The sequence below is a fragment of the Anoplolepis gracilipes genome, chromosome 5 (assembly GCF_047496725.1).
Source record: "Anoplolepis gracilipes chromosome 5, ASM4749672v1, whole genome shotgun sequence".
NCBI lineage: Eukaryota > Metazoa > Arthropoda > Insecta > Hymenoptera > Formicidae > Anoplolepis > Anoplolepis gracilipes.
The window spans coordinates 5,947,424-5,963,636 of NC_132974.1; the positions used below are offsets into that span (position 1 = coordinate 5,947,424).

Below are 16,213 nucleotides of genomic sequence, written 5' to 3' on the forward strand. Positions count from 1 at the left end.
AGGCATTTTGTGCTACGATCTTTCGACTAACAATTTTTATAAGTTGAATATTCAGAGAGATTTTTAATAAATATTTTTTTACATATGGTCTTTTATTTTTAATATATATGTGTTACATAATCATATAAATACGCTCATTATATGCTTCAAGCCTTATTAAATTCTGCAATTCGCTAAAAAAATCAAGTTCAAAAAATTGCGTGTAAAAAGCTGCAAACTAATTAATATCCAAATTATTTTATATAATTCATGATTAAATAAATGGATCACGGAACCTGCAGATTGTCAATCGACCACTTTTACATTCGCCTCTTTATATACGTAATTAAAATTCCATTTCAAATATCGCGCGCTTTGCGAAAATATACATAATTTTGAAGAGGGTAAACTAAACTGCTCTTTTGTGTCTCGTGCTCTCTGATGGCCGGCTTGATACAATTTAACATAAAATACCGCGAATCATATATGTAGTCGCAAATTTTAAATGCAAATAAAATTACATAATTAGAAAAAGTAAACCCAATAAAAAAATAAGAATTAAGTAGAATTGACATATAACATGAAAGACGAAAGAAACGTGCATATTTTCAAAAAGAATATATGGTCATCTTGTGTGCACACGATAAACCTGTGACACGTGCTGCTTACAGGCGCTTATTTAAAAATGGCGCTCTTCAATCGTGCTAATTTAAATTCTCTTTTTTTATTAAGTCACTATTATTATAAATTCGCGACGGTTACGGTGAGATTAAAAACCCGCGAACGCACTTTACTATCGTCAACTATGATGCAGGAAAAGATTAGAAAAAGTAAGTAAAAAATGACACAATTTTAGCATATAACCTATAAGATGAAATAATTTAAACTGTAATCTCTTTTTTTGTAAAAATTGATGTTAATCTTATCATAATTATTTCTCGAATATAATGCGTGACTTAATCTTCCGATGTTAATAAAGTGTTTTCTTTCATATCGTAACTACTTACATCTATTCACATGATGATATAATCTGTATTGTTGATTCGGTGATTTTGCAGGCTCAGAAAAGAAAACAGAGTCATCAAATGTTAAAAGCAATACGTTTGAAACTGCAATTGCCAACAGAAGAGATCAGGCATGTCGAAGTATTTTGGTACAGGTATACTCATTGAATTCACAAGATGATCTCCAGAATTATTGTGCTCAATTTGGAAATATTTTAAGTATGCACCATTATAAAAAAGACAAGCAACATAATCATATTTTGGTTGAATTTAAAAATATAGTATCAGTAAATGAAATTATCTCATCTGCTTCCTTTATGGATGGAGATTTAATCACTCCTGTAAAGTCGTCAGTGTTTTGGTTTCGCAAAGGACAATTACGTCATAAGAAAAATAATCAGAAAAAGATAATCTTGTCTACAGAAAATGGTTGTACATACCCTACTGAAAAGGATATTTTAAAATTTTTACAGAATGCAAAATCGGTAAGACAGTAATATCATATCTATGTCATGTTATATTTTAGCATTATATAAAACTGATATTTTTAATTTATAGGTATCAGGGCAAATAATAAAGCTGTATGAGATATTAAAACTGAGCGATTTAGAAACAAGACTGAGATTTCACACTGCTCATCACTTGGAGCAATATTTTTCTAGATTATTTCAAAATACAAAAGTTTTACCATTTGGTTCCTCTTTGAATGGGTTTGGGAGAAAAAGATGTGATCTTGATTTAGTTCTCGTTTCCGATAATATTGAGGAAGTAAATATATATACATATATAAAAGTAATATTTAATTCATTTATATTTTTATAATTTTAATATTAAATAATAATAATGAGATGTAACGTTTACATAGAACAAATCTGCGAGTAGATTGGTATTTCATACAAAACCTATGAAACTTAGCGAAAGGCATGAAACAAAAGAGTTTATGCGAATACTTGCTAGTGTTATGCAACATTTCATCTCTGGAGTTCATAATGTACGAAAGATCCTAGAAGCTAGAGTCCCTATTATTAAATTTCATTACGAATACACGAATATTGAATGTGATTTAACTACAACAAACATGTAAGCTAAATTATATTTAAATCTGATCTACAGAGATATATATATATATATATATATATATTTTTATTTTATATATATAGATATTTTTTATATATATTTCTAGGATATTTATTTTATATATATATATATATATATATATATATATATATATATATATATAAAGTATATTTTTTATATAAATTATGTATATATATGTAAAACTGCTATAAATATTATCAATGCCATCTCTCTCTTAGGACTGCCGTATACATGTCCGAATTGTTATATTTATATGGAGAAATAGATTGGCGGGTAAGACCGCTTGTTACAGTAATACGAAAATGGGCAAAGAGTCAGGAGATAACGTCTGATGTACCAGGACAGTGGATAACAAATTTCTCTCTTTCATTATTGGTGCTCTTCTACTTACAACAGAAAGACATATTGCCATCCTTAAAGCTATTGAAAACATATGCAAGTAAGACAAAATCACAATATATAGTATGTACAGTATGTGTATACAGTTGACAAACTATTTCTTTTTATAGCACACGATGACATGCGTTGTACAGAGACTGGCATTGATTGCACCTTCCTACGGGATCTTGAAAAATTGCCGGCCGAGTTCAAGTATAAATCAAATCAGGACAATCTAGAGTCACTGCTGTATGGTTTCTTTGAATATATTTCGACGTTCGACTTTCATACACAAGGGATGTGTATTCGTGAAGGAGTGCCGGTGCGAAAACCATCACGTTCGGCGCTTCATATCACCAATCCCCTGGAAACGACATTGAACGTATGCAAGAACGTAAACATTTACGAGTTAAATCGTATCACGGAGAAGGCACACGATGCAGTATACATGTTAGAGACTACTGACAAATCCAGAAATAGCAATTGGGGCCTTATGGCTTTATTAAACATGAAAGAAAACGATATAATGGATATGGTGGACGGAAACAAAAGAAAAGAACAGAGCATCTCAGATTATTCGGAAGATTATTCCCATGAAATTTCTGAAGTTAACGAAGTTGATATCAATCAGCCAAAGAAGAAAAAAACGGTATGATGTTTAGACAAATAGCAGTGTTTTATATATATATATATATATATATATATATATATATATATATATATATATATACACATTTCATCTCATACATGTATATACCTACATGAGATGTTTTTTGCAACAATTTTTTATATCAATGATTTAGGATATTATCTAGTGACAATGCCTGAAAAACAGAGACATTTTATGGGAGAAGAAAAAAGAAGAGAATAGAGAAGACTTTTTGTTGCAGCTGGTTGTATGTACTGTACTATGTGCATTGTGAAAATAGGAGAAAAATGTACATAAAATATTGACATTAATTGTATACAAGTATACATGAATCGTAAATGAATACATGTCAGCTGTAACATATACTATCAATTAATTAACCAGATTAATTTATTAAGAAAACTGTTATTTTGAACACTTTCAAATATTATGGCTAAATGTTTTTCTGCGTTTCATCTGTCAAAGTTTTAGTTTTATATGCAACAACTGATAAAGTTCAGCATATCGAGCATCATATCTCTATCATAACCGTGAGCATTTATAAAATTAAAACAAAGATGATGCATCCCTTTCATACATAATACGTAGAGAGATGCAGTATATAAATCAAGGATATATTTATTAACTTGTATATATTTTACTATACCAGCAACTCGACATTTCTCATACATGCTTATAGTGTACATTCGCTATAATTAGAACGTTCATTATAATCCTCGCTGAAGATTATAAATTTTCGCTCTCGATTAAATTCGAAACAACGATTAACGATCGTATTGACTTTCACAAGGAAGAGCCGATTCCTCGTAACACCGATTATACTTTGCGTATATCTTTCGCTTTAGGTAATCGTGAATATTATCGTTATGTGACAATCGATAACGTATGATCGTGAAGCGATCGCGTGACAACGTATCCATCGAAGGGCGATCTGAATTTAAAATGCGATTGGCGATTACGAGTAAACGCGCTCGAATTAGGCTATTCTTCACGAACAAATACCGTCGATTAAATTCGTAACGTATCGTGAGATTGGCAGTGTTGTTTATACTAACTATAAGTATTACCGTTTATTCGACCGATCGAATTGCGCGACGTACTTTTCTGGACTATGCATCCGACCCGTTGACGTTAAGATAAAAAAAAATCTCGTGTAAGATGATTAAATAGATATACATAATTTTAACGGAAAAATGAAGATATACAGGATTTTTTCGTATAAACCGAAATAATATATCTGTCAAGATAAAAAGATGATAAATATTATATTATTTATTAGAAATAATTTAAATTGCAACGTCAACCGCGGTTCTGCAATTATTGTACATTATATACGCGCATTTTTATTCGAAAACTTTTTTTTCTTCCTCGCTATCCCTAATCAAGGCTCTACGTATCAACCGCCCCAGGCAAGTCGCAGATCAACAGTACGAGTAGCGGATAACACATGGTATTCTCGTTTTTTTTTCCGTTAACATCTGATTTACAAGATAGGCAGCGATACTGACCTTCGGCGCTTTTTCATCAAGTGCAATTAAAATCTCTATAAAAGGTGTCCGCAAGAGCTATATGCCGTCGCACACGGTACAACTCTGACACGCGAGACACACACATAATATAAATCTCGAAAATTCGGAATAATACAAATACTTCACGCATTTGGTCGGGATCTGAAAGAAATTTGACAGTCTCTCGAAAAGTAATATAAAGACGAAAGTGCACTTGTCTCGAAGGTGCTTCTCAACAGCTATTCTTTTCTTATGACATTTATATATCGCGCAATAGATTTTTTTTTCATTATTGTATTTTCATATATTTTTATATGATTATTATTATTATTATTATATCGGTAGAATGTCCAAAATTTTCGAAAAACCGACAATCATCGGCTCTCACAACAAACGCGTTCCGTTGCTAATAAATAACAAGTATACTTAAGCCACGTGGGGGCACGGCGTGTTTAGTCTTTCGATAATTTTTTCTTTATCTAGGCTCGCGCGGATATCTATTCGAGATATCCTCGGACAAATAACTCTTCACATTACTTTGTTGCGCGCGAAGAGGAGAAGGAGCTACAAAAGGATCGAAAACGATGGAAAGTGTCTTATTAATTCGTCTTGCTCTTACGATGATAACGGTGATGATGCAGATGATGATGTCGTAGCTGGGAGCGCGTCTCCTGCACGGCCGCTACCAAAGTGCGCACCGCCTCCTCGTGACCCTCGAAGCTGTCCGCTTTCTTCAACTGGCCTAGGGACGACGCCCCCGCTCCCGCACCCTCGCCACTGCGCTTGCTCTTTGGCCGCGGAAAGGTCTCCCAGGAACGCTGCTTCTGCACGAGAGACGACGACGTCCGTGACGTCGGTCCGATCAAAACGACCAGGGTTTTCCGGGGGTCCTGCGCGATGGATTGTTGACCTACCGTCCCATCGGCGATACTCGATCGCCTGCTGTTCCCGGAACCAGTCGTGCTTAGGCTGTCGCAGCTGGCGCGTCGACGTCTCCTCGCTTCACTGGCCGCCTTCGCACCTTCGGCGTAGAACAACTCCTCGGAATCGCTAGCCGGATAGATCTTGCCGGCTTTGCCACTGACAGGAATTGGCGGTATCTGCTCGTCCGCCGGCACCGCATGCACCTGCGCCTGCACGCGCTTTTTGGCCTCACCCATGCTCGAGGCTTCCGAAATTCGTTGATACTCGCCTTCATCTCCTGCTGGAAGCACGTGTTTTTTCTTAAAAGACCATCTCGATAATTGTTTGACCGAGGCATTGACATAATTCAATGAAACTTCGCTTCGATGGCGGAGATGAGACACTTAATAATTTCTGTGAAAAATGCGCGACAGGTGTTTTATATCTCTTATCTCTTAATGTATATTTACATATATATTGTGTGCTGCGAACGGCGAGCGACTTTATGTATTTGGTTGTCGGACGTATATCGCCTCTAAGTCTAAAACCCGATATTTCGCCCCCGCCCCCCTCCCATTTCCCAGTGGACTACAAAGGAAGACCTGTGTGTCATAATGTATCAGTATTTGTTTGCAAAACAATTCAATGCGATTTTCTCGTCCTTACCGATGTGAGACTGCGGCTGCTGCGAATCGATACACCTCTCCGCCTGATCGAGCCCCTCGGCGGATGTGTCGCCCGTACTGCCTTTTAAAGAGCGATATAACGACCGCATCTTACTACCGGACGAATGTCCGGGTGGTGTCTTAGGTTTTGTGCTGTCGGGCGATTTACGCGAGCGCCGACTTTGACTGCGATCGCGACCGTCTTCCCTGCCAGGTGATTTCTTACGATCTTCCTTCTGCGTTCTGGCCTTCTCGATCAATTGACTGAGCACACCCCTCTTTGGATCGGTCGACTTGGCCGTCCCGTACACGACTATGTTGCCGCTCGAGTCCAATACGGCGCCCACGCCGCCGGACGGTGTACGGCATCGCGTCGGGATTTCCTTTGCTTCTGCGAAACAAAAATTTAGCGACTGATTTATGTTAAAATTTTGTAACACATCTAGCTTGATGGTTTTGTTATTTTATCAATCTGAGAAACATCAAACAAGAGATATACTTTCTCTCACCCTTCATGTATAGCGCGTTGTCGGCACTCGTGGCAGTGCTACGAGGATGACGATGTTCCTTCGTCGGTGCCTGAGGTTGCGGCGGCTCCTGCATCTGTAGGCGTGCCAGATGATCTAGCAAAGCCTGTAGATGCTGATTGTCAGCGGCGTCCGCTGCAGCCAGACTCACTTCTCCAGCACCAATGCCCGTGGAAAACGATTTTACGAAGGGCTCCAAATGCTGAGCAAGTGCTTGCAATTTCTTCACTTCGCTCCTCAACGATAATATATCGTTCATCTATACAAAATATATAGAAGTTACAAAGATAAAAAGAAAGAGATGCAAGAAGAACTTAATGAGAATAAGAACGCACCTGCGAGTGAAAGATCTCCTTTTCTATGTGAATCCTACACACTTGCTCCTCCCAGAGTGCGTCAAAAACATTTCTAAGTCGCTCCAGTTCTATCTGATGATGCTCTAACTGTTGTTCTAACAGACGGCAATCTCTCGCCACATGGTCATAACGGTTACCCAACGGCGGAGTATTTGCTCTCTTCAAGACGGAGACGTCCCGCTGTAGCTCACCCAATCGTTCCTTTACTGTCATCAGTTGTTGACTCAATTCCTTCAACTGGGTATCGAAAGTCCGACAATGATTGGAGAATGGGCCGCCATCAATGGGTCCACCCTTCGACGGTAGCCTCTGAGCAGTCTTGCTGCTCTGTTGAGAAAATGTATTCTTGACATGTGAAAATAACGCTAATATGCATAACACGTTATAGCGATCTTACATTCGCGATCTGTAACTTTCGTCATCGACTATGATAAACTATCTAAGAATCTAACAATAAACATATCCCGCAAGGGAAACTCGATTTCGCTGAAGATATATCAATCGATATACTACAAGGAGTACTCCTCTACTCTCTTTTTCTCTGACTATCACAGCTATCATCATATACACAATCAGTATAAGCCACACATCGTACATCTCGACTAAAGTCCTGTGAACGAAAAAAAATACTTACACAGAAGAATGTGCGAGAGAATGGCAGCGAAAAGGAAACTCGTAATACAAAAGTAAAGGCGATCACGATGAGAATCATCATAATCATCAGCAATCGAAATATTTTCGTACATACCTGAAGTATCTGCGAGTCCATCGACTGTGTGCCCAACGTGTGACCGCTAATTGGTGTTTGATCGTACAAGGAGTCGGTAGTGGCAGCGGCTTTCGCGATCTGCGTTTGCCCTATGTAGGGCTGCAGGGCGCGGGCAAAGTCGACGCGGTAATTCGTCCTGATGTGGGCGGCGAGCAGGGGTGGTCGCGATGGATGGCCAAGCTGGGCGACGCGGCTCAGTCGCTCTAGCATCGGATGAGCCAGTTCAAGGAACTGATACTTGGTCGCACCGCTGGTGAACGCGGTGCACAGCATTAGGTGCATCTGCAGCACCGGTAATGCACTACCCAATGACAGTAGTTGCGCGCGCACCATACGCTCTTTGGTTTCAAACTGACGTTGCAGCTCCGCGAGCACGTACGCGTGCGTCTTGGTGATCGCCTCTTGCATACCTTGACAGAACGCGCCCAAGGAGCGCTTCTCGGACTCGAGGCTGTGGCGTAGCTCGTCTAACTGAGACTTGAGTGCCAGCACGCCGTCCCTGATGCCAGCCTGGAGTTCGCAGATGGAATTCACCGCGCGTTCCATCTTCTTCGAAGCCTGCTGCCAGGCACTCTCTATGTCCACGCAGTGCACCCGCGCGTCCGCGGGCGTGTCGCGAAAACACGTGGCGCACAGCATGCACTTGACGCTCTGACTGTACATTATATACTGCTCTCCGTGGCTCGGACAACGACGTTGAGTATCCTTGGCGCACTTGCTCATGTGTACCACCTCGTGAGTGGAGAACATCTTGGCGCGATGGGTGTGCTCTCTGCAGTGGGTGCAAAGCGCCTGTCCTGTAAACGCGTGAAATATCTTTTTTTTTCTTTACGTATCTAGTGCGATTCGATATTAACAAAAAATATATATAACTCTGTAGAACGTACCGCACGTTGTGCAAAAGAACATCGTGGACTTGTCACGCTTGTCGCAATTGGCACACGGTGGATTCTCAGAATTCGCCAATTCCACCAATTGATGTATCAGCTGATCGGGCGGTGGTAACTGCGCTCCATCCTTTAACTGCGTTTGTTGCCTGCGTATATTATTATTATTATTAGAAAATTGCGTGCAATAATTATTATATATTTTAATTATACATGAATGCAATTATAGTAATAACATAAAAAGAATATTCGTTGGAAAAATTTAATAAATCGTAAACAAGATACTCAATTTATCGCACAACGTGAGAATTATCTTGAGCAAACATGAATCTTTTTTATCGTTGACATGTAAATTAATTAATAATTATAAATCATAAAAGTATATTGTAGAAACATTTTTGTTACTGACAAGAATTTTCCAAGTATCATTGCTTCAGAAAATATTAAAAGATATGAATATATTTTTACTTTTATGATAAATCAACTATAAATAAATGAGAAATTTCAATTTGAGCCAATAACAATATGTATGTGCGTGTGTATATGTGCGCGCGTGTGAATCTCAATCTCAATCACAAATCGTCGAATCATTATCTACCCGCAGATGGGACACTTGATCATTCCGTCGAGGTGCGGGCCGTGTATGCAACGTGCGCAGAAGGTGTGATAGCAGGAGAGCAGACAGGGCTCGTTGTAGTAGTTGTGGCAGATACCGCAGGTGAGGGGATTCCTGGGCCCGCCGCCCGGCACGCCCGTCGTGCCGTCGTCGCCGACCCCGTCACCGACCGCCGAGCCCGAGCTAGCCATCGTTGTCGGCGTCACTCGGCCACCCTGAGCGCCTGTTAATCGCGGGCGCGCGCGGACCACGACACGCGCCTTCCGCCCTCCTTCACGACACCGCTCCCTGTCCCATGCTCGCGTACCCCTCTGCAGCAGAGAACGGATGCGGTTTATCGGGATGCTGCGCGCGCGTAACTTACCGCGAGGCAACATGGACAAGCACCGTCCACGCGACGATGGGACGATGGATGTGAATATCGCGGACAACGGGACATGGAATCTAGAATAATGTTTACCCCTAGACGGCGCGTTGGCTCACCCGCAGAGAGCCCCGACCAGAGAGGGTGATTTATCAGTTGCTGCTCGCTCGACCTGTCATTCTGACGTAGCGCGCGCGCTTACAGCGACCAGCCTTTGCGTCTCTGCGCAACTGACGATTACTGAGCACTGACGTCACCATCGTGAAGCGCCTACCACCCTTTTCTCACCCCCATATAACACACACACATTATACACAACGCGTGTATATATATATATATATAATACGTGTATACTTACGTGTGTGTGTGTGTGTGTGTGTGTGTGTATCTACAGAGAAATTCGTACAGCGGGTCAACCCGGCTTGCTCGCTCTCTCGTTTCTCGCTTCTACCCCGTTTCGTAGCCTGCACCACCCACGTTGCGTATGTGTATATATATATATATATATATTTACGACTATACATGCGCGCGTACACAGACATACAAATGTATATAGGGTGACGATATTGGTGCAAGAAGGTGCAGGCAAACGTCCGGGGCGGAGACGAATATCTAAGAAAAAAAAAACATTAATCGTGCAATTCTTCTTTTCTTTAAACGATTGACGATGTTTCTCTACTTATATTACAATCTATTCGCTGTTTTCAGGCGTATATATAAGTGAGTTTGGTTTTTTCACAGTACAGATAATTCAACTCTCCTTCTTCCAAAAGGATTCTTCGAAATAAACTAGTAGAATCTGCGGAGAATACTTCACGTATTTGGGGCGAGAGTTTGCGCCTTTCAACACACGATACTTGTATTTCACATACACACAGGCAAAGATGTTTCTACCGTCGTTCTACTTTCATTTTATCCATGAGAAATGCGCTCCTTAACGGAAATAAGATACTGAAATATAAAAAATAAATTAACAAAAGCGAGATTTATATTATTATATATATATATATATTTATTTATTTATCTTGCTATTATTTATGTATTTTATTTTTATATGTCAAAATAGCAATTGCAAAATTTAATTTAAATTGAAATAATCGCGAAATTATCTTTCTCATTCTTTTTCTCTTCGAATAATTTCAGAATTATTGCGAAAACTAATTGATTAGTTCATTTTGATTATTATCATAACTGAGTGTCACTCTAATTACCTACACACATGTAATTATATATAGTTGTTCCAACTCGTTCCATTGTATCTACAAGTATGTACCTCATCCTCAAACGGTCGCTGGGAGTCGATTCTATGTGATCCCTCCTATTCTCTTCAACTCGAGAGGACAAATATAGTTTTCAACTTGACTCGTTGATGCATAATAATAATAATAAAAAAAGTTGATAAATAAATAGCCATAAATTCGATTGCCGTTCCACAAACGCATTGTCGCAGAATATATTGAGAGATTGTGATCAAACTTTCTCGCCACATCGTGTCGTATTTTTTACCGTAAGCAGTTTTTCGTTTCCCATTTAAATCTCAATTATCTAATTACCAATTATCCTTCTAATCTATGTACCTCGGTTCGAGTTTTCTTCAACATTTGAATTTTGAATTTTCTCTTCCAATTATTATTAAATAAAGATATTTGGTACAATTGCACTCTATCCATTATTCGTCGTCCTGTTATTCCCTCGTGTTGAAAAAAATTGTCTGTGTTAAATAATCGCATAACAAATTCAGCAATTAAGAATCACAACGAAGAATTTTCGCTCGAATCGTAGTTAATAAAGAAAAAATGTAATTCGCGATAATGGAAAATAATTTATAATATTAATAATAATTTATAATAATAATTTATAAATAGTAAGTATATAGTTGATAGTAAGAAAGTTATTTTAGATCTTCGAGTTTTCTCCTTTTATCGCGAAATTGTATACTGAGGGGGTTACGGCCTCTCGATGGATATTATAAATTATAATTCCTTCTGAATTTTTATTGTAAGAATGGACCATGACTCTTTGTAATTTCTGCATCAGAAAGTTCCCTTATTCATCGCCTTACGACGGTCGATTTATATGGCAAGCGCTTCCATTGTCAGCGAATCGCGGTTTAACCGGATGCATCTGCGGCTCCTTTATTCTCTGTCTCTTGCGCTGCACACTAATAGACATATATATATGTACATGCGATGTTAATATCGAAAATATAAGCTATTCTATAAATTCAATAAATTTGTGTTATTATCAAAAAAGAAATTGTAAATTTCTTCTTAGCTATTGGATATAAAAATATAATTTAAAAAACACAATTTCAATAATTTCGCACGTTCTCTTTTAAAAATTTTAATCGTTGCTAAAATAAAATTAGTTGAAATAATTATTCATCTAATGTTCAGTTTATTTTATTTTCTGCAACATTTTTCGAATGCTTTTTAGCTTTTGCTAATTTTCGACACCCGAATAAATATGATCAATTTATTTTGATAGTGCTAAAAAATACGACAATACAGAGGAATCAATCGTTATTAAAAATTTCAGATTTTTAAAAAAATTTCAACACACGCAGTAAATAAATTTCTTGTAGTTTTTGAAAGTTTTTCACATAAAAAAAAACTCTATATATTAAGAAGACTTTCGTAGGAAAAAAATTTTATTTTCTCTTTCAATATCTAATTATCTCAATATAAATTTAACCTTCGATAAATCTTTAGTTTGTGAAGAAAGTGTAAGCATTTATTTTACTATAACAAAATGCAAAAAACTTGCCTGTCTTGGGAAGATGACATATGTGTGTAAGTAACTTTTGACATTTACCGGGAGACAATCAAGACTATAGAATATAAAAAACGTAAGCAGAGTAGAATTTGAATAGTATAAGGTATAAATAAATAGGCTAATCGATCGTTTTTTTGGGCCCATTGAGTCCACTGATTGCGACAAAAATTTACCCATGGTTAATAATTAGCCATTTTTAACTAGTACCTTGTCGGTGGCCAATCATAATCGAAAAATGTCGACTATGAAATTGCGCCCCCACTAGAACGGAAGTGCAAGGTGGAAGTCTGCCAGTGTTTACAATTCAAAGTGATTCAAAGATATGACGGATCAATAATTTGCGTTCGCGTCTCGCGAGTATTAATTCTAGTTAATTCTGTCAATTCTTTGTGCCTAGATATGCCGTCCCGTGGAGAAGATATCCTCAAAGGTTTTCAAGTGTATCCTTTGAATAAAAAACTTTAGCGCAATTTAAAAACGAAAGAGTAGAGCACATTTGACAGGTCTGATAGGTTAGAATCAGACATTAGAATTTCAAACGATTATGCATATCCAGAATAATTTCCAGAATAATCCAATTTAAAATGAAGAAAAATACGTTTCCTTAATTCTATTTTATTTATTTAGTAATTGGATGAATTTGCGCGATGCCGATAATGGGAAAATTTTATGGCAGGGTAACGAAGACTTGTAAGTAATGTTGTAATGTTAACTTATATTTTAATAAGTAATTAAATCCTAAATTATTTTTATATGATTGTAGATCTGTACCTGACGTAGAACATGAAGCACGTGTACCAAAAAAGATTCTACGATGTCGTGCAGTATCGAGAGAAATTAATTTCAGTTCTGCAGAGCCAATGGAAAGGTTTCGTTTGGAACAAAAAGTATTATTCAAAGGCCGTTGCTTGGAGGAATGGTTCTTCGAATTTGGATTTGTTATTCCTAACAGTACCAATACGTGGCAGAGCTTGATTCAAGCTGCACCAGAGAGTCAAATGATGCCAGCGAATATACTGAAGTAAGTGGAGATATATTGTTAATCGTTTGGAGATTTGTAGATTAATTACATATACATATGTTTTCTTTTGTGTATAGCGGCAATGTTGTAATAGAAACAAAGTTTTTCGACGATGATCTCTTAGTGTCTACCAGTCGAGTCCGTCTCTTCTATGTCTAAGGCAATTTTCGAATGGTCCTTATAATCATATTTAACAATGGGACCAATCAGTATAAACAGGTTTTACATAAAAATGGAAGAAGAACACGCACAGATAAGTTCTTACAAACACGGATCAGTTTTCATTTTTCTGATCTCTTACATCTTATACTTTTTATGTGTGTATTAAAAAAATGATTTTGTCCAATATCATAATTTTATAGCACTGTTAGAGAATTCAAACACAAGTTTCGTCAAACGACAATATTTATGTTCACAAGGCCTAATGTATTAATGTATCTACATTGCGTCTTTCATTCTTGTACAAGAGAGATCATGCACTGTGTTAAGATAAACTATATATTATTTATCAAATATATGTGAATAAATATATTAAGTTTTGTACATATTGTAATACACCACCAAAAACAGCAATAAAGGTCTAAAAAATGTTTAAAATTTTGTGTGCATTTTATTTTTATAATCTATCGAAGTACTGCTAAACTATAATATCTGTATTAATTTAATAATAATACTTATGAATCTTTTGTGAAAAAATTATTAGTATAAATTGACAAAGTTTGCAGCAATTGTATACCTTATTATCATGTGTAAGAAGCATTTACATTTTCACTTTTTTAAAGAGCATCTGGTGCTGTAAAATGCAAATTATAAAACTATAATATAAATGCAATTGTAAATGTTGTAAAAGTTGATTCGTCATATTGCAAGCAGAGTGAAAAATACACAACTTCTTTCATCACACGACCGTATTATAACGGTTCTACTATTGATTAGTGATGCACAAGCAACACATTTTTTAGGCTTCACCACATCCCTTGAGGGAGTTCATGAGTTTAGTACATTCTATCCCCTACTTTGTCTATACGTCGTATACAGGTGTAAGGAAAGAAAATACGAGAAAGAAGGAAGAGAACAAAGGACGAGGAAACGTCGGAGTTGCTGCAGCTAGCTTTTAGAATTCGAACAAACTTCTCATCAACTTGAGCGTCGTAACACGGGCGAGATTAATTCAATTAATTTACTCCGACTTGTCGACCTTTCTCTCGACAAAGAATCAATTCTCGCAGAATGGATCTAAACGAGGAGGATGAGAACGTAAACGAAAGTGGCAGACAGCTATTTCTGGTTGCGGATGTGCCGCGTGATCCTCTAGTATCAGCTGGTGCGATCGTAGCGTCAGCGGCGAGTGTCCCGGACGATATCAACCAGGGTGACGATCTGCAGTCGAGTGCCTTGGCCAGTCTGATCGGCGTGCAATCCACCTCGGTTTGCTTTCCTACGAAATTCAGTAAGTGTATACGCTGTCGCGTGTGTTGTGTCAATCCCCGGACCTGATTTAATTAACCGACGCCGGCCCCCCGAAGTTGGAGTAGTGTTGCTCAATCAAGTTATTGCTAAATGCATTAAGTGGATCATCCACACTCTTTTCCTTAAATAGAGTTAGCGGTAATCAGTTTAACAGTTATGAAGCGATGGACATCTTTCTGTGCGATGAAACAATTGGACGGGAAGAGTAAAATCCGATGACGACATTGCGAAATTACGAAATTCTTGCACACTACCCTAAAATAATATTAATATTGTATCACTAATGTTCGTGAATTTTATTCCAATATCCTTGTTTTATATTGCAACAGTTTTGTTGAGTCAAGTAAAAAATGAATGATATCTTCTTGTAGCGTATGATTTCTCGACTAGTTCTGAAAGCGAAGAGAGGCCGTCCTGTGTCATCGGCAAGAGAAAGCAGCGTAGATATCGCACCACATTTTCCAATTTTCAACTAGAAGAATTGGAACGTGCTTTCCAGAAGACACATTATCCGGATGTATTCTTTCGAGAAGAGCTCGCAGTTCGTATCCAATTGACAGAAGCTAGAGTACAAGTAATTCTATATATTTCTATATAATATCTATCTTACTTGTTGTATATATGTGAACTCATTGTCAGAAGTTTCCGGAATATCCAGGTATTTATACATGTGTATGTCTGTGTTGTAACTATACTTTTTCTACGATATACAAATAGGTGTGGTTCCAAAATAGGAGAGCGAAATGGCGTAAGCAGGAGAAGCAGTGTAAAATTGCGACACACATGACGTCACATTTACCACCGTCCGATTGTCAAGATGTACAGCAACATCAATCACAGCAACAGTCTGATCATCTGTTATTGGAATCACCATGCAGTCCGCCTCCTATATACCTTGGCATGGAATGGGCAGGTTTCTCTCCTTACAACAACACAGATAGCGCGTCATCTCTTATTGTAAATAAGCCACCAGATGCAGAAACTGATAATAATTCATTGCTCGATCCAGAATTATTACACCTAAAACCTCCACGTTCCTAATAATATCAAGAGATTATATAAAACACATATTATTCGCATAGATAATCCATTTTCTGAAAAGAGAGAGAGTTAAGTGATATATTAGATATAATATAAAATAAAGAACTTGTAATATAATTTTAAGCAAAGAAAATATTTACTATAGAATTGTATATGATATGAAAGTTTATAGACGTTACTATGATTTATTTCAAACTATGAAT

General features: G+C 37.5%; 4 protein-coding genes across 13 annotated transcripts; 3 read left to right on the forward strand and 1 right to left on the reverse strand.

Annotated features, from left to right (window-relative positions):
* The first annotated feature begins 149 nt into the window (after positions 1-149).
* On the forward strand, positions 150-3,467 carry Mtpap (mitochondrial poly(A) polymerase). 2 transcript variants are annotated; one of them, XM_072891766.1, is made up of 7 exons: positions 150-809; positions 1,038-1,468; positions 1,542-1,775; positions 1,849-2,063; positions 2,300-2,520; positions 2,591-3,108; positions 3,263-3,467. In XM_072891766.1, exons 1-7 carry the CDS (start codon positions 665-667, stop codon positions 3,272-3,274), a joined length of 1,776 nt encoding a protein of 591 aa, XP_072747867.1. In that variant the 5' UTR covers positions 150-664; the 3' UTR covers positions 3,275-3,467. The 2 variants fall into 2 exon arrangements, with proteins under 2 accessions (XP_072747867.1, XP_072747868.1); XM_072891767.1 differs by having other exon boundaries at positions 1,542-1,751.
* Positions 3,338-10,036, reverse strand: LOC140665536 (RING finger protein 207). Of its 8 annotated transcripts, none has more exons than XM_072891754.1 (8): positions 9,823-10,030; positions 9,322-9,650; positions 8,724-8,872; positions 7,816-8,633; positions 7,047-7,394; positions 6,694-6,970; positions 6,186-6,575; positions 3,338-5,820 (listed from the first exon to the last, which is right to left on the reverse strand). In XM_072891754.1, the coding sequence occupies exons 2-8, from the start codon at positions 9,528-9,530 to the stop codon at positions 5,216-5,218; spliced, it is 2,796 nt and encodes a 931-aa protein (XP_072747855.1). In that variant the 5' UTR covers positions 9,531-9,650; positions 9,823-10,030; the 3' UTR covers positions 3,338-5,215. The 8 variants fall into 8 exon arrangements, 6 of the variants coding, with proteins under 6 accessions (XP_072747855.1, XP_072747854.1, XP_072747853.1 ...); XM_072891753.1 differs by having other exon boundaries at positions 9,800-10,030; XM_072891752.1 differs by having other exon boundaries at positions 3,338-5,440; positions 5,531-5,820; positions 9,322-10,028.
* Positions 10,037-12,723: 2,687 nt separating this feature from the next.
* On the forward strand, positions 12,724-14,080 carry Prbp (Prenyl-binding protein). The gene is made up of 4 exons (XM_072891795.1): positions 12,724-12,918; positions 13,106-13,168; positions 13,242-13,499; positions 13,577-14,080. Exons 1-4 carry the CDS (start codon positions 12,878-12,880, stop codon positions 13,656-13,658), a joined length of 444 nt encoding a protein of 147 aa, XP_072747896.1. The 5' UTR covers positions 12,724-12,877; the 3' UTR covers positions 13,659-14,080.
* A 54-nt stretch (positions 14,081-14,134) lies between these two features.
* Positions 14,135-16,070, forward strand: LOC140665548 (uncharacterized). Of its 2 annotated transcripts, none has more exons than XM_072891789.1 (3): positions 14,135-14,949; positions 15,341-15,543; positions 15,687-16,070. In XM_072891789.1, exons 1-3 carry the CDS (start codon positions 14,730-14,732, stop codon positions 16,008-16,010), a joined length of 747 nt encoding a protein of 248 aa, XP_072747890.1. In that variant the 5' UTR covers positions 14,135-14,729; the 3' UTR covers positions 16,011-16,070. The 2 variants fall into 2 exon arrangements, with proteins under 2 accessions (XP_072747890.1, XP_072747891.1); XM_072891790.1 differs by having other exon boundaries at positions 15,341-15,510.
* The last annotated feature ends 143 nt before the right edge of the window (positions 16,071-16,213 follow it).

Coding starts and splice junctions, on each gene's coding strand:
- Mtpap (XM_072891766.1), top strand. CDS start 665: ATGGCGCTCTTCAATCGTGCTAATTTAAATTCTCTTTTTTTATTAAGT. Junction 810..1,037: donor GCAGGAAAAGATTAGAAAAA/GTAAGTAAAAAA, acceptor GTGATTTTGCAG/GCTCAGAAAAGAAAACAGAG. Junction 2,521..2,590: donor GCTATTGAAAACATATGCAA/GTAAGACAAAAT, acceptor TTCTTTTTATAG/CACACGATGACATGCGTTGT.
- LOC140665548 (XM_072891789.1), top strand. CDS start 14,730: ATGGATCTAAACGAGGAGGATGAGAACGTAAACGAAAGTGGCAGACAG. Junction 14,950..15,340: donor TTGCTTTCCTACGAAATTCA/GTAAGTGTATAC, acceptor ATCTTCTTGTAG/CGTATGATTTCTCGACTAGT. Junction 15,544..15,686: donor TGACAGAAGCTAGAGTACAA/GTAATTCTATAT, acceptor ATATACAAATAG/GTGTGGTTCCAAAATAGGAG.
- LOC140665536 (XM_072891750.1), bottom strand. CDS start 9,716: ATGTTGCCTCGCGGTAAGTTACGCGCGCGCAGCATCCCGATAAACCGC. Junction 6,576..6,693: donor CAACGCGCTATACATGAAGG/GTGAGAGAAAGT, acceptor TTTGTTTCGCAG/AAGCAAAGGAAATCCCGACG. Junction 5,821..6,185: donor GCAGCCGCAGTCTCACATCG/GTAAGGACGAGA, acceptor ACGTGCTTCCAG/CAGGAGATGAAGGCGAGTAT.
- Prbp (XM_072891795.1), top strand. CDS start 12,878: ATGCCGTCCCGTGGAGAAGATATCCTCAAAGGTTTTCAAGT. Junction 12,919..13,105: donor ATCCTCAAAGGTTTTCAAGT/GTATCCTTTGAA, acceptor TTATTTATTTAG/TAATTGGATGAATTTGCGCG. Junction 13,500..13,576: donor ATGCCAGCGAATATACTGAA/GTAAGTGGAGAT, acceptor TTTTGTGTATAG/CGGCAATGTTGTAATAGAAA.